Genomic DNA, 16,195 nt, shown 5'->3' on the forward strand with positions numbered 1-16,195 from the left:
ATGGAGCAGTCACGGCCACCTGAAAAGATGCACTGAGACCACTGCATGCGTCACCGAGCAAACAGGAAGGGGACTTTCAAATTTCCAAAGGAATTTAGGGGGTGGGGATGACGGTTGGTCACCTGAGGGCAGGGCAGTAGAGTTCAAACCGATGACCAGAGAGGTGAGCACAGGCATTGTGGGACACCTCCAGGAGGCCAATCACAGCACTGTAGTTGACCAGGGTGCCTACACTGGCACCGTGGTGCTGTAGCCCTGGTGTTGAAAGCTGTACGCCTCTCGTCGGGGTGGTGTTTTTAAAGTGCTACAACTGTGCAGTTTCTGCGCACTAAGTGGCTTGGCCGTGTGTACACCTTGGGAGTTACAGAGCAGCAAGCTGCTTTACTGGGCAGAAACTTTCCAGTGTAGACAGGGCCTAAGGGTGAGAATCTGCCTAATCACATCAGCCACGCTATCAGAGGCTCGTTCACCTGCACATCCACCAATGTGATCTATGCCATCATGTGCCAGCAATGCCCCTCTGCCATGTACATTGGCCAAACTGGACAGTCTCTACGCAAAAGAATAAATGGACACAAATCAGACGTCAAGAATTATAACATTCAAAAACCAGTCGGAGAACACTTCAGTCTCTCTGGTCACTCGATTACAGACCTAAAAGTGACAATTCTTCAACAGAAAAACTTCAGAAACAGACTCCAACGAGAGACTGCTGAATTGGAAGTAATTTGCAAACTGGATACAATTAACTTAGGCTTGAATAGAGAGTGGGAGTGGATGGGTCATTACACAAAGTAAAACTATTTCCCCACGTTTATTCCCCCCCCCCCACTGTTCCTCAGACGTTCTTGTCAACTGCTGGAAATGGCCCACCTTGACTATCACTACAAAAGGTTTTCTCCCCCACCCCAGCCCCACTCTCCTGCTGGTAATAGCTCATCTTAAGTGATCAGTCTACTTACAGTGTGTATGGTAACACCCATTGTTTCATGTTCTCTGTGTATATAAATGTCCCCACTGTATTTTCCACTGAGTGCATCCGATGAAGAGAGCTCTACCTCACGAAAGCTTATGCTCAAATAAATTCGTTAGGCTCTAAGGTGCCACAAATCCTCCTTTTCTTTTTGCTAATACAGACTAACATGGCTGCTACTCTGAAACCTGCCATTTAAAAAATTGCAATCCGCACTCGTTGGGCATCACAACCTGAAAGAAATTTTTCCTGAATCCCCACGTCTGGCTTTCAAACAACCCCCTCACTTCTCCAACCTCATCAGCAGAGCCAGCTCCCTACAGACTCAAAGCGACCACCAGACCCGGCCAGAACCAACTCAAAGTGACGCCAGACCTGGCCAGAACAACAGCAGCAGCCATATCTCCACTGCTACAATGGTCAACACCCATCACAACATACCTGTCAAGATCTATGGATCCTACACAAGCCTATCACAACATGTGGTGTACTTCATCCCGTGCACTAAATGTCCCAATAATAATTATGTGGATGAAACCAGACAATCACTGCGCTCTCAAATGAAGACACTGAAAAATGATAAAAGACAAAAACACCCCATCACCTGATGTGAACACTTTTTTCATAAAGTGATCACTTGATATCAGTCCTTTTCAATATGTTCTAACTACTTATGCTAAACAATCTGTTCCACCTGTGACACTCTGAGTATGTTCCCCAGACCAGAAGAAGAGCTCTTCTGTATAAGCTTGAAAGCTTGTGTCTTTCACCAGTAGAAGATGGTCCATTAAAAGGTATTAACTCACCCCTCTTGTCTCTGTAACATCTGGGGTTAAACACAATCACAACAGTGCGTGGCATTTTTTTTTGACAGTTTCCATCTGAGCAGTCCATTTTAAGCAGCCTGGCTAGCTCAGTTGGTAGAGCATGAGGCTCTTAATCTCTGGGTCGTGGGTTCAAGCCCCATGTTGGGCACAGCAAGTAACTTTGGGGCAAGGGTGGAGGGATAGCTCAGTGGTTTGAGCATTGGCCTCCTAAACCCAGGGTTATGAGTTCAATGCTTGAGGGGGCCATTTAGGGTTCTAGGCCAGAACTTGAGGAGTGGCCCTGCTTTGAGGTTTTCAGATGTCAATTGCCAAAAAGCAAAATTTTTCAGGTTTCAGTTGTTTTAATGAAAAGTCAAAATCTTCTCCCGCACCTTTCCTCTGCAAAATTCCAACTATCTGTCTCCCTCTTATTGCGTGTGGTGTGTGTGTGTGTGTGTGTGTGTGTGCACAAACATCTCTTGTATACTGCATTTCTGTATCCAGGCTCACTTAGACCCTCCTTCTTTCACAACAGGACCCAGACTGACTGATCTTCATTTCATTCAACTCGTCTGGATTCTTTGTGAGGGTCACAGCCCTCCTGACAGTGTTTCTCAGGGCCTCCTGGACCTCTCTGTTTCTCAGGCTGTAGATGAGTGGATTGGCCAGGGGCGTCAGGACTGTGTAGCAGACGGAGAACACTTTGTTCAGGGCTCTCCAGGTACCAGATTTCGGTAGCATGTAGACAAACATTATGGTCCCATAGAAAAGTGCCACCACAATGAGGTGAGAGGAGCAGGTGGAAAAGGCCTTTTGCCTCCCGGTGGTGGATGGAATTCCCAGGATGGTCGCAATGATACAAATATAGGAAGCCAGGGTTAATAGAAAAGGGCAAACTGCATCTAGGAAGGAAAATATATAAATAAGTGGGGTGATCTGGCTGGTGTCGCTGCAGGAGAGTTGAATCAGTGAGGTGAAATCACAAAAGAAATGGTCAATTTCATTAGGGCCACAGAAAATTAACTGTGATGTAACACATGTGACTATTGTACAAATTAGAAACCCACTAATCCAAGACCCAGCTGCTAGCTGGAGGCACAGTTGGACATTCATAAGGGTTCCATAGTGCAGCGGTTTGCATATGGCTAAATACCGATCGTAAGACATGGCTGCCAGGAGAGAGCACTCTGTTGTTACTAGAGAACCAAAGAAATGAAACTGCGTGATGCAGCCGGGAACAGAAATGGTTCTGTCCCCAGTCAGGAGACTGGCCAGCAGCCTGGGCAGGACGGTGGAGGAGTAGCAGGTCTCCAAGCAGGACAAGTTTCCCAGAAAGAAGTACATGGGGGTGTGAAGGTGCTGATCAGCCACAACTAGCGCAACGATGAGGATGTTCCCAGCCATGGTCGCAATGTAGATTACCAGGAAAATGAGGACGAGAAGGGTCTGCAGTTCAGGGAGATCCCCGAACCCCAGGAGGATGAATTCCATGATGGCTGTTTCATTTTTCCCTTCTCCTTTCTCCATGAGCTGCATCCTGTGATAGTGAAAGTGTAATGAGCATCGAAAGACTTGGCTGTACCATGAAATTGCATTGATTTCCATTACTTGATCCCCTAAGAGTTCCCACTGCAAACAGAGAGCTGTGTTTATATTCTCTCAGACCAGAGAAACTGCTTCACTTCCACCTCAGGGCACTGCCATCCAGTTAATTTGCCACTCTTCTGTCCCACACCCCAACATTTCTCATTCACAGATTCTTAGATTTAAGACCAAAAGAGACCATTGGATCATCCAGGCTGAGCCCCTATGTAACAAAAGGCACAGAATTTCCCCACTTACTCTGCACTGATCTCAATAACTTGTTTTTGGCAGGTTTCAGAGTAACAGCCGTGTTAGTCTGTATTCACAAAAAGAAAAGGAGTACTTGTGGCACCTTGGAGACTAACCAATTTATTAGAGCATAAGCTTTCGTGAGCTACAGCTCACTTCCTCAGATGCATATCGTGGAAGCTGCAGCAGGCTTTATATATACACAGAGAATATGAAACAATACCTACTCCCACCCCACTGTCCTGCTGGTAATAGCTTATCTAAAGTGATCATCAGGTGGGCCATTTCCAGCACAAATCCAGGTTTTCTCACCTTCCACCCCCCCACACAAATTCACTCTCCTGCTGAGACAGACCTTCCAGAAAGGCAGCCAGTCTTGATCTGGAGATATGAGGAATTGAAAATCCACCTCTTCCCTTGCCAGTTTTTTCCCATGGATAATCACCCTCACCAGGAAAAATAAACAAAATGTGCACCTTATTTCCCATTGAAATGTGCCTGGCTTTAGCTTCCAGCCCTTGGCGCTGGCTATGCCTGTCCCTGGGCAATGAAAGAACCCAGGGTTTTGTCCCCATGAAGGTGCTGAGATGCTGTAATCAAGTCACTTCTCCTTCATACACCGAACAGACCCAGCTCTTTAAGTCTCTCACTGGAAGGTATTTCCTCTAGCCCACACATCATTTGTGTGGCTTTTTTTCTGAACCCTCCCCAATCTCTCCACATCTGTTTTACACCGTGGCCCCAACCCTGCACACGGTATTCCAGCATTGGTGTCACCAGTCGGCAGAGGTGAAACCCCCTCCCTGCTCCTATTCTCTGCTCCCCTGTTTATACAGCCAAGGACAGCGTCAGCCCACGGCCCACAGCACCACACTGGGAGCTGATGCTGGGTTTCTCGCCCTCTGTAGCCCCTACCCATGCTGTGATGGGGGCCATGGTCACACCCACGAGGTGCCCCAGGGAAGGGCAGGAGGGAGGTGGCACCATGGCCATGCCTGCGAAGAGGGAGTGATGCTGACCCACAGCACAGATGGGAAAGTGACTCTGCCTCCGGCCGTGAGCAGGCACAAATCAAACCACCCTCGGGGCAGACGCACACACAGACTTCTCTCCTTCATAGCACAGTAGTGACTGGTCCAGAGACACTGACGCTGCTGATAACGAATTACCAGCTATCACTGTTAATTACTGGCTGTCAGTCACTGATTGTGTTGTGGCAATGGCAGGGGATCAGGTCCTTACTGCGCTGGGTGCTGTGTAAACATCCAACAAGTAGAAACAATTCCCAGTTGCCAGACGGGTCGGAGCGCGCTGGGTGGAACTGCAGGCATGGGCGGCAGGTTTGTATAATTTTTGGTGGTGCCCAGAACCCGCCTCTGTGCAAACTCCTCCCCCCACCAGCCCAAAGGCTCTGGGAGGGAGTTTGGGTGGGGGAGGAGGTCTGGGGTGCAGGCCGTAGGCTGGGGCAGGGGATTGGGGTGTAGGGTGCAGGCTCTGGGAGGGAGTTTGGGGATGGAAGGAGGTGCGGAGGAAGGGGGTGCAGGTTCTGGGAGGGAGTTTGGGGATGGGAAGGGGTGCGCAGGGTGGGGGTGCCGGGGTGAGGGTTGTGGGGTGAGGCTGCAGATGAGGGGTTGGGGTGTGGGAGGGACTAAGGGTGAGAGTAGGAATGTGGTGGGTGAGGGCTCTGTCTAGGGTTGGGGGGTTTGGGGTGTTGGAGGGGCTCAGGGCTGGGGCAGAGGGTTAGGGTGCCGGGAGGGGGGTGAGAGCTCTGGCTGGGGCTGGAGATGAGGGGTTTGTGGTGTTGGAGGGGGCTCAGGGCTCAGGAGGAGGGTTAGGGTGCAGGGGGATGAGGGCTCTGGCTGGGACTGGGGATAAGGTGTTTGGGGTGTTGGGGGGCCTCAAGATTAGGGTAGAGGGTGCGGTGGGGGGTGGTGAAAGCTCTGGCTGGGGGTGTGGGCTCTGGGGTGGGGCAGGGCTGAGGATGAGTTTGGGGTGCAGGCAGGCTGCTCCGGGACAGGGGCTAGAGAGGAGGACTCCCCCAAGCCCTTTCCCTGCCGGCAGCAGCGAACTCTGGGGGAGAAGCCCCCCTTTCCCGACCTCCCCAGCAGCACACTCACCCTCCTCACTGTCACTGCATGTGCTCCTAGGGCCCCTCTCAGGGCCAGGAATCTCCCTGGCCTCCCCCGTGGTGGGTGCCGGGGGTGCTCCGTGCGCCTCCTCCCCTCCTGCTGCCCCTGACTGTAGCCTCACTGGGGGTAAGGGATGGGGCTGCCTCCTTGCCCAGCATGGGGCAGGAGCGGTGACTGCGGGTGGGGGAGCCCCCGGTGGTGGGGAGGGGCCCGCCGGAAAAGGGAAGGGTCTGAGGTGGAAAGGCAGGCTCAGAGTCAGTCTGCCCTGGCAGTCGAGAAGTGGGGCAGATGGAGCTGCACAGAACGCTCTGCTCCGGGGCCCGGGACGCACGCTGGGGGGCTGGGTGCAGCAAGCGGGGGGCCGGGGGACACTCGGGGGAGGCACAGGGGGGGTGGCAGGTGGGCCGGAGGGGGACACCCGGCCCCAAATATAGGTGGAGCTGGGCCCCTGGGCTCTGAATATTGCTGGTGCCAAGGCACCATGTGGAGATATAACTCACCGCCCCGGGCGCTGCCAGAGGGACCCCCTAACTCAGCCCTGCCAGCCGCTCTCTCACTGCAGCGGTGCCGGGGCCTGGGGTGGGAGATACGGGGGGAGAATGGAAAGTCTGCCTGTGCCCGGTACTCATCCGCCCCCGTTACTGCCGTGTCCGAGCTCCTCGCAATCTGTAACCTGTTGATCTTCACGCCACTCTTGTGACTTAACATTGGGAGCTTGGGTGCTTCTGAAAATCCCACTCGGTGCCTAAATACCTTTCAAAACGTGATCGAAAATGACTTTCCCAAGGTTTCCCAGTAAGGCTGCGGCTGAGCAGAGAAGGGACCACAGGTCTCCCGTCACAGGCTGGGGCCCTAACAGCTGTGGGCCCCACGCGCTGGGGGAAATGAAGGGAGAGCACCCCCCACAAAATGCTGATACCCTCTCTGCTCCCACGGAGAGCCACGGAGGAGTCGCTCACGAAGCATCTCAGTCCTGGGCCAGGAAGGTACATTGGAATCTGCCCCCCAGGAAAGGCTGGAGAGGCAGCTGAGAACCTGAGGGGCAGGGTCCCTGAGCAAACAACCAGCCGTTGGGGAGACAGAGGGGGACAGCCAGCCAGAGGGATACGAGAGCTGGGTCTCCTTTCTGATTCATCCGTGTCTCTAGCATCAAACCACAAAAAAACTGACTCTGAAGTCCTTCCTCCGGCAGAGCTCCCAGCATGTGAGGACACTGCACAAGAGGGTGTCTCAGACCAAGGGCTGCATAGGTGTAAGGACCTGAAGATCTGCCCCGAGGCTAGTGACACTCACCTTCAATCCTCAGCATGCAGCAGCGTGCTCTCCGTGGCCAGGGACTGGGGCTGGTGTCAGTCAGCCTTCGGAGCTCAGTTCCTGGGCAGACCCCTGCCTGTGGCTGCTCGCTGCCCAGGGTGATTGTTGGCATCACACAGACCGTTAGTGCCTCCTGCTCTGGGTTCTTGCTGGGTTTATCAGCGAAAGCAGCTGCCTCCTGGGCCTTGCCACTGCTGTTGGGATTTCCCCTGGGACTGCTGCCGGCGATGCTCTGGGTTCTCTGCAGAGGGGAATTGATGCTTTCTTCCATGTTTAAATGGTGTAACATCATAAGAATGGCCATATGGGGTCAGACCAAAGGTCCATCTAGCTCAGCGTCCTGTCATCCAACAGTGGCTTCAATCCCTTTTATGATCAGATTGAACTCCTACATACCACTTTCCAGACATGGGTCTCAACGTATGTTGCAAAGGGTGGCAAGTGCCCCCATCCGCATTTCACAGGCAAGACAACTGAGGCACTGAGAATGGAGGCAATTCCCAAAGGTAACCCAGCCTTGGCGTAGCTAGGAATACTTTCACCCAGCCACCAACTTGAGCATCAGTGCAACAATCCCATAGGGTGGATGTAGATTCGTTGCACATTGAGCGCTACCCGGCTCCATCCCTAGCTAGGCCCTGACATTCTCTGGCCATCCGGATCCATCCCTAGCTAGGCCCTGATGCGCTCTGGCTGCCTGGATCCATCTCTAGGTAGGTCCTGACGTGCTCTGGCTGTCCGGATCCATCCCTAGCTAGGCCCTGATGTGCTCTGGCCACCTGGATCCATCTCTAGCTAGGCCCTGACTTCTGGCTGGATGTTCAGTGTATGTCCATCACTGGAGACCTTATCATACCACTGAAGCTTTCGGTGACTGTGTGACTGCTGATCATACAGTGGCAGTGCTTGGTAAACCCCCTTCGGCATTTGTTGGTCATCCAGCCTGACAATATGTCTGTACCAAGAAAGCTGCCAGAACCGAACCTGTGCGGATGGAGGCAGTTGCTGGGTTTGGCTACAAACATCCTCATTCCTGATTTTGTCCTGCCACTTGATACGGAGCAGCTGACGTATGTAAGGGGACTGTTGCCCCCTTACTGACATTCAGTGGGGGTGTTTTAGTTGTTAGCTCCCAGTACTAAAAAGGGGGAAGGGTCGATGGGGAATCAGGACCCTGAGACTGACAGCCCCCAGGAACAATGGGGAGAGGCCAATGCTCCAGGTCAGCCTGAATGACAGGGCAGGCAGGCTAATCAGGGGGTCAGGAGGCCAGGGAGGTCCCGTCCTCCATGGAAGCTGGAATTGCCTGGGTCAGACAGAGTGGGGCTGAGCTAAGGGGAAAGCAAGGGCCCGAGCTGAGCTGGGGAGCAGAGCTGTGCCAGATCCAGAGAGAGCAGACCCTGTCCTGGGAGCAGAGCTGCAGCCCCAAAGCCAGAGGCACAGCCCAGAGAGAGCAGACTTGCCCTGGGAGCAGAGCTGCAGGAATCAGAGCCAGAGGGGCCAAAGAAATCTGATGAGGTTCAACAAGGATAAGTGCAGGGTCCTGCACTTAGGACGGAAGAATCCAATGCACTGCTACAGACTAGGGACCGTATGGCTAGGCAGCAGTTCTGCGGAAAAGGACCTAGGGGTGACAGTGGACGAGAAGCTGGATATGAGTCAACAGTGTGCCCTTGTTGCCAAGAAGGCCAATGGCATTTTGGGATGTATAAGTAGGGGCATAGCCAGCAGATCGAGGGACGTGATCGTTCCCCTCTATTCAACATTGGTGAGGCCTCATCTGGAGTACTGTGTCCAGTTTTGGGCCCCACACTACAAGAAGGATGTGGATAAATTGGAGAGAGTCCAGCGAAGGGCAACAAAAATGATTAGGGGTCTGGAACACATGACTTATGAGGAGAGGCTGAGGGAACTGGGATTGTTTAGTCTGCAGAAGAGAAGAATGAGCGGGGATTTGATAGCTGCTTTCAACTACCTGAGAGGTGGTTCCAAAGAGGATGGTTCTAGACTATTCTCAGTGGCAGAAGATGACAGGACAAGGAGTAATGGTTTCAAGGTGCAGTGGGGGAGGTTTAGGTTGGATATTAGGAAAAAGTTTTTCACTAGGAGGGTGGTGAAACACTGGAATGCGTTACCTAGGGAGGTGGTAGAATCTCCTTCCTTAGAAGTTTTTAAGGTCAGGCTTGACAAAGCCCTGGCTGGGATTTTTTAATTGGGGTTTGGTCCTGCTTTGAGCAGGGGGTTGGACTAGATGACCTCCTGAGGTCCCTTCCAACCCTGATATTCTATGATTCTATGAGTCTAAGCAGCCCAGGAGCTGGAGGCAGAGCAGCAGCAGCCGTGCAGAGACCGAGTGGTGCAGCTGGGGCTGGAGCAGTCCGGAGCTGGGTGCGGTGAGCAGCTGGGGAGAGCGAGGGGGACCCTGGGCAGCGGGGCCAGCACAGGGAGATGCCTCAGCCAAGGGGCTCTGCAGGCCAGGCTTGGATCGTAACCCCGACAGGGCGGGGGCGACACTAGGAAGAAGGATCCTACCACTTAGAGCCTGAAAGCGTGTGGCCACCACCAGAGCAAGTGTCCAACCCACAGCATCCCTGCCGCACAGCCAGGGCCTGAGCAGGAGGCCTGGGACTTACAAGGGACAGACTGTGAACTGCCCTGACATTCCAGAGACACTGTTTGTGATGTTCCCTGCCACAGAGCGGGCTGATGTGTTTCCTTTAACCTTTCCCATTTTCCCTTATTCTTTTTAAAATTAATTGTTGATGAAATAACTTGCATTTGCTTTAACTTGTATGTAATGGTCAGTGGGTCAGAGAAGTGCCCAGTACAGAGAGAGCACCCTGGAGTGGGGACACCCTAGCCTCTGTCCTAGGTGACCACAGCAGGGTTGGGGGTCGAGCCCCCCAGGAATCCTGGGCCCAGCCTTGTTGGGGTTACAAGGACTCTGCCACACAGGAGAGTGGAAGGGGAGTCCTCAAGGGCAGGGAGGCCACTGGGTAAAGGAAGTGGGAGCGAGGACTCGGATCCTTTCGCTAGCCCACTTCACCGGGGTAGTGCAGAAGCCAGGAAAGTTCCCCACAATAGTGGGACTATTCCCCCGCTTAAACGTAGACAACGAGAATCAAAAACCATTATTCCGCCACTTCTCAGCCTGCCCCAGAGCCCTGGTTTCACGGTGGTACAGCAGAGTTGGTGTAACCGTGGCTCTATATATCTCTAGCTTTGCCAGAAGCTGGATGTCATAACGTCCGCACGGATATCACTGAGATGCCCAGAACATGGCAGCAGCCGCTGATGTATGAGAGAGCGTCCACATCTTTTGAGCATCTTCCAGCCCCATCTCTGATGACAGCTGCTCCCTGCTAAATGTCCGGTCCACACAGGTTTATAGTGAGGTGCTTGTGATCTGGAGCTGGAGGGTGCTTGATGGTAACAGTAATGAAGTTTACTTTTATCCACCCATCCTGCCACAGCTGCACCCTGTCCCTGATATGGGCCTTATTGGCACCCTCAGCTGGCTCAGAATGGACTGAACTAAAAGTCCGAAGCAGAACCTCAGCCCCTCTGAAACTGGTGCTATGAAGTCTGAAGGAAAATGGTTCCACTGGCCATTATCTGAGCCATTCTGCTGTAGAAGGCAGTGGGGCCAGATTCTGAGCTCAGCTACCCAGCCACCCCCGTGTCATTCTGCGGCCACCCCGTTGTCACTTGGATTGACAGTCTCATCACGTTCGTTAACGCAGGTTAAAATCCTATCAGCTGGTCAAATTTCAAGGCAACCCAACCAATCCAGCGTGTCTGGACAGACCCCCATGTAGACAACAAGGTTGTATGGGAGGGGGTCTCAAGGAACCTTAAGACCCCAAGTCCCCCATTAACTTTCAATAGGGCTGGGATTTTAATTGGATTTGGGTGTCCAACTCCCTTAGGCTGGAGGGTCTCACAGTTCATTGCTAACTGGGGCTGGGGTTGCCGCAGGGCCGGGGTGAGACTGTTGTCTAGACCTGTCCTTGAGGGCCTGGGCGTGGGGTGCTCAGACACCCCTCTAGTGTGAGGAGAGCAGCACACGTCCCATTGACTCTCACCCGGCACGTATGGGTTCCATTTTGAAGGATTTTTTAAATTTAAAAATATCATTATGTATTTTTTTATTTTATGCTTTTAAATGTTGTTTTATATTCTTTTAATTGATTTTTAATTTATAAAAAGAAAAGGAGGACTTGTGGCACCTTAGAGACTAACCAATTTATTTGAGCATAAGGTTTCGTGAGCTACAGTGCTCAAATAAATTGGTTAGTCTCTAAGGTGCCACAAGTACTCCTTTTCTTTTTGCGAATACAGACTAACACGGCTGCTACTCTGAAACCTTTTAATTTATATTTATTTTATACTCTGGCCAGCTCCCTCCAACCTGGGCCCCTCACTCCCACCCCAACTCAGGCCAGCTCCCTCCAACCTGGGCTCCTCACCCCCACCCCCATTCTGGCCAGCTCCCTCCAGCCTGGGCCCCTCACCCCCACCCCAGCTCTGGCCAGCTCCCTCCAGCCAAAGCGAGAGTCAATCTAAGTGATGGGGGTGACCTCAGAAAGATGCCGGGGGTGGCTGGCTGGCCACAGTGACTGTACAGCAAGCAGAGTTTCTCGGAAAATTGTCACTGGAACAATTGTTCATCTGCCTTCCCAGCCCCAGCTTCAGAGGGGATGGGACCCAGTTCAGTCCATTCTGGGCCAGCCAGACGATGCCAAGCAGGGCCCATGTTGGGGACAATGTGAAGCTGCCAAATTGTGGCTAGATTGCATCGTTGGAGCCCTCTGTGGCTCACCTGGTCCGCACACTGGTGCAGAGGAAGCCACAAAACCATGGAGCAAGTGGTGGTTCTCCCCCTTCTGGGCAACCAGCAAGGAGCAGACCCTGTGATCTTCAGGTCTCCTGAACTTTACCCCCTTGGGGTAACACTGCCGAGACCATCCGGAGTCTGACCTCAGGCAGACAAACAACGCACAGTCAACCTGTGGAACTCATTGCCAGCGGATGTTGTGAAGGCCAAAAGTATAACAGGGTTGAAATAAGGACTAGATAAGTTCATGGACGGTGGATCCATCAATGGCTATTAGCCAAGAGGGTCAGGGACACAACCCCATGCTGTGGGTGTCCCTGAATTTCTGACTGCCAGGAGCTGGGACTGGATGACAGGGGATGGATCACTTGCAACTGCCCTGGTCTGTTCATTTCCTTTGAAGCACCTGGCACTGGCCACTGTTGGGTGACAGGACATTGAGCTAGATGGACCTTTGGTGTGACCCCGTATGGCTGTTCTTATGATGTTACACTGTTTAAACATGGAAGAAAGCATCAATTCCCCTCTGCAGGGAACCCAGAGCATCGCCGGCAGCAGTCCCAGGGGAGATCCCAACAGCAGTGGCAAGGCCCAGGGGGGAGCTTCTTTCGCTGATAAACCAGGCAAGAACCCAGAGCAGGAGGCACTAAGGGTCTGTGTGATGCCAGCAATCACCCTGGGCAGTGAGAGGTTCCCGTCCCAGCAGCCACAGGTAGGGGGCTGCCAGGAACTGAGCTCCGAAGGCTGACTGACACCAGCCCCAATCCCTGGCCACGGAGAGCACGCTGCTGCATGCTGAGGATTGAAGGTGAGTGTCACTAGCCTCGGGGCAGATTTCAGGTCCTTACGCCTATGCAGCCCTTGGTCTGAGGCACCCCCTTGTGCAGTGTCCTCACATGCTGGGAGCTCTGCCGGAGGAAGGACTTCAGAGTTGATTGCTTTGTGGTTTGCACCTAGAGACACGGATGGATCATAAGGAGATCCAGCTCTCATCTCTGCCCTTAGACATCCCTCCGTCTCTCCTCCCCGCACCCGCTTGCGCTCTGGCTGGCTGTCCCCTCTCTCCTCTGGACAGCTCATTTTTTGCTCAGGGACCCTCAGGTTCTCAGCTGCCTCTCAGCTGCCTCTCCAGCCTTTCCTGGGGGGACAGATTCCGATGCACCTTCCCAGCCCAGTACTGAGATGTTTCGTGTCTCCTGCTGAGCGTCTCCTCCGTGGCTTTCCGTGGGAGCAGAGAGGGTATCAGCATTTTGTGGGGGGTGCTGAGCTTCCCCAGGAAAGGGGTGTACGTTAGAACTGCACAGAACGGAGACTGGAATCCTTACAGGTCAGGAAGCAGCACTCCCTGTGTCTGTGTCGCAGCCTTTGCCCGAGCACTGACTGCTCTCCCTTCATTTCCTCCAGCACGTGGGGCCCGCAGCTGTTAGGGCCCCAGCCTGTGACGGGAGACCTGGGGTCCCTTCTCTGCTCAGCCGCAGCCTTGCTGGGCACTTTGAGTCAGTTTGGATCATGTTTTGAAAGGTATTTAGGCACCGAGTGGGATTTTCAGAAGCACCCAAGCTCCCAATGTTAAGTCACAAGAGTGGCGTGAAGATCAACAGGTTACAGATTGTGAGGAGCTCGGACACGGCAGTAACGGGGGCGGATGAGTACCGGGCACAGGCAGACTTTCCATTCTCTCCCCGTATCTCCCACCGCAGGCCCCGGTACTGCTGCAGTGAGAGAGCGGCTGGCAGGGCTGAGTTAGGGGGTCCCTGTGGCAGCTGGGAGACGGCACCGACTCTGCCTGCAGTTCAACACAGCGCCCTCCGAGCCAGGAATTGTTACTAATTGTTGGGTGTTTACACAGCACCCAGCGCAGTAAGGACCTGATCCCCTGCAATTGCTACAACACAATCAGTGACTGACAGCCAGTAATTAATAGTTAACTGTCATAGCTGGTAATTCGTTACCAGCAGTGTCAGTGTCTCTGGACCAGTCATACTGTGCTCTGAAGGAGAGGAGTCTGCGTGTGCGTCTGCCCCGAGGGTGGTTTGATTTGTGCCTGGTCACGGCCGGAGGCAGAGTCACTTTCCCGTCTGTGCTGTGCAACACTCCCTCTTCGCAGGCATGGCCATGGTGCCACCTCCCTCCTGCCCTTCCCTGGGGCAGCTGTTGGGTGTGACCATGGCCCCCATCACAGCACGGGTAGGGGCTACAGAGGGCGAGAAACCCAGCATCAGCTCCCAGAGCAGTGGGGCGGGCCGTGGGTTGGTGATGTCCTTGGCTGTATAAAGAGGGGAGCAGAGAACAGGAGCAGGGGGCGGGTTTCATCTGCAGAGAGCCCTGGTGACACCGATGCTGGAATACCGTGTGCAGGGCTGGGGCCATGGTGTAAAACAGACGTGGAGAGGTTGGGGAGGCTGCAGAATAGAGCCACAAAATCAGTTTTGTGGAGACGTGACTTGAGTAGAGGTCTCAATATCTCCATGGGGAGAAACCACTGGTTACCACAGGGCTCTTCCATTTCCCAGGGACAGGCACAGCTAGAACCAAGGGCTGGGCGCTAGACCCAGACACAGGACAATGGGAAATAAGGCGCAGTCTGCTGCCAGGGTGGGTGATTATCTTTTGGAACAAAGCACCAAGGGAAGTGGTGGAGTCTCCAGCTCCTGAAGCAGTTTCTCTGGTGTGAGAGAATATAAACCCAGCTCTCCATTTGCAGTGGGAACTCTTAGGGGATCAAATGATGGCTATCGACTGAATTTCCTGGTACAGCCAAATCTTTCGATGCTCATTACTTTTTCCCTGTCACAGGATGCACCTCATGGAGAAAGGAGAAGGGGAAAATCAAACGTCCGTCACGGAATTCATCCTCCTGGGGTTTGGGGATCTCCCCGAGCTGCAGATCCTTCTCTTTCTGCTTTTTCTAGTGATCTACATTGTGACCATGGCTGGGAACATCCTCATTGTTGCGCTAGTTGTGGCTTATCAGCACCTTTACATCCCCATGTACTTCTTTCTGGGGAACTTGTCCTGCTTGGAGACCTGCTACATCTCCACCATCCTGCCTAGGATGCTGGCCAGTCTCCTGACTGGGGACAGAACCATTTCTGTGGAGGGCTGCATGATACAATTGGTTTTATTTGGTTCTCTGGTAACTACAGAGTGTTATCTCCTGACAGTGATGTCTTATGATAGGTATTTAGCCATATGCAAACCGCTACACTATGGCACCCTTATGAATGGCAGGCTGTGTCTCCAGCTAGCAGCTGGGTCTTGGATAAGTGGATTTCTAGTTTGTAGAATATTCATGTGTCTTATGCCACAGTTAATTTTCTGTGGCCCTAATGAAATTGACCATTTCTTTTGTGATTTCACCTCACTGATTCAACTCTCCTGCAGCGACACCAGCCAGATCACCCCACTTATTTATATATTTTCCTTCCTAGATGCAGTTTCCCCTTTTCTCTTAACCCTGGCTTCCTATATTTGTATCATTGTGACCATCCTGGGGATCCCATCCACTACCGGGAGGCAAAAGGCCTTTTCCACCTGCTCCTCTCACCTCATTATGGTGGCTCTTTTCTATGGGACCATAATGATTGTCTACATGCTACCGAAATCTGGTACCTGGAGAGCCCTGAACAAAGTGTTCTCCATCGGCCACACAGTCGTGACTCCCCTGGCCAATCCGCTCATCTACAGCCTGAGAAACAGAGAGGTCAAGGAGGCCCTGAGAAACGCTGTGAGGAGACCTGTGACCCTTACAAAGAATCCTGACTAGTTGAATGAAATGACGGTCAATCCATTAGGTTTCTGTTGTCAATGCAGCAGGGCCAAATGACCCTGATATAAACGTGCTGTATGAAAGACATGCTTGTGCACATACATATTTGTAAAGAACAAAGACGTTTGAAAATATATTTGGGGGGAGGGGTTGGCAGAAAATTTTGACTTTTCATCAGGGACCCAAAAACCTGGAAAATGAAAAAGTCTTGTTTTTTGGCAGGCGAAATTTAAAATCTTCCAGCTGGAAACTGGAAAAAATAATTGGCTGTGGTGTTTTCAGGTTCCTGGCCAAAAGAAAAAAAATCAACATCTGCGAGGGAAGGAAACATTTCCCATGAAAAAATTGTTTAAGCAAAATTCAATTTTGTCTTGGAATTTGCTGTTACTGAAAAGCTGTCACCAGCTCTGATAAATAGTAAGTAAACGGACCAGGAGCCAGGAGCTGGTGCTCAAGAATCTGTATAGTTGTTCATGGGCTTTGTAGGACCAATGCGAGTTGCTGTTGCACACTGCAGACGGCCTTCCTCTGTTC

At 52.5% G+C, this 16,195-nt stretch overlaps 2 protein-coding genes across 2 annotated transcripts; one reads left to right on the forward strand and one right to left on the reverse strand.

The window, feature by feature from the left end:
* Window positions 1-2,289: 2,289 nt before the first annotated feature.
* On the reverse strand, window positions 2,290-3,364 carry LOC311529433 (olfactory receptor 11A1-like; the record flags this gene model as incomplete). The annotated part of the gene is made up of 1 exon (XM_084645408.1): window positions 2,290-3,364. Exon 1 carries the CDS (start codon window positions 3,313-3,315, stop codon window positions 2,290-2,292), a length of 1,026 nt encoding a protein of 341 aa, XP_084501534.1. The 5' UTR covers window positions 3,316-3,364.
* Window positions 3,365-14,640: 11,276 nt separating this feature from the next.
* Window positions 14,641-15,658, forward strand: LOC311529855 (olfactory receptor 11A1-like; the record flags this gene model as incomplete). The annotated part of the gene is made up of 1 exon (XM_084646116.1): window positions 14,641-15,658. Exon 1 carries the CDS (start codon window positions 14,690-14,692, stop codon window positions 15,656-15,658), a length of 969 nt encoding a protein of 322 aa, XP_084502242.1. The 5' UTR covers window positions 14,641-14,689.
* Between the last annotated feature and the right edge of the window lie 537 nt (window positions 15,659-16,195).

This window comes from Lepidochelys olivacea (genome assembly GCF_965140295.1).
Source record: "Lepidochelys olivacea isolate rLepOli2 genome assembly, chromosome: 13".
In the NCBI taxonomy this organism is placed as follows: domain Eukaryota; kingdom Metazoa; phylum Chordata; order Testudines; family Cheloniidae; genus Lepidochelys; species Lepidochelys olivacea.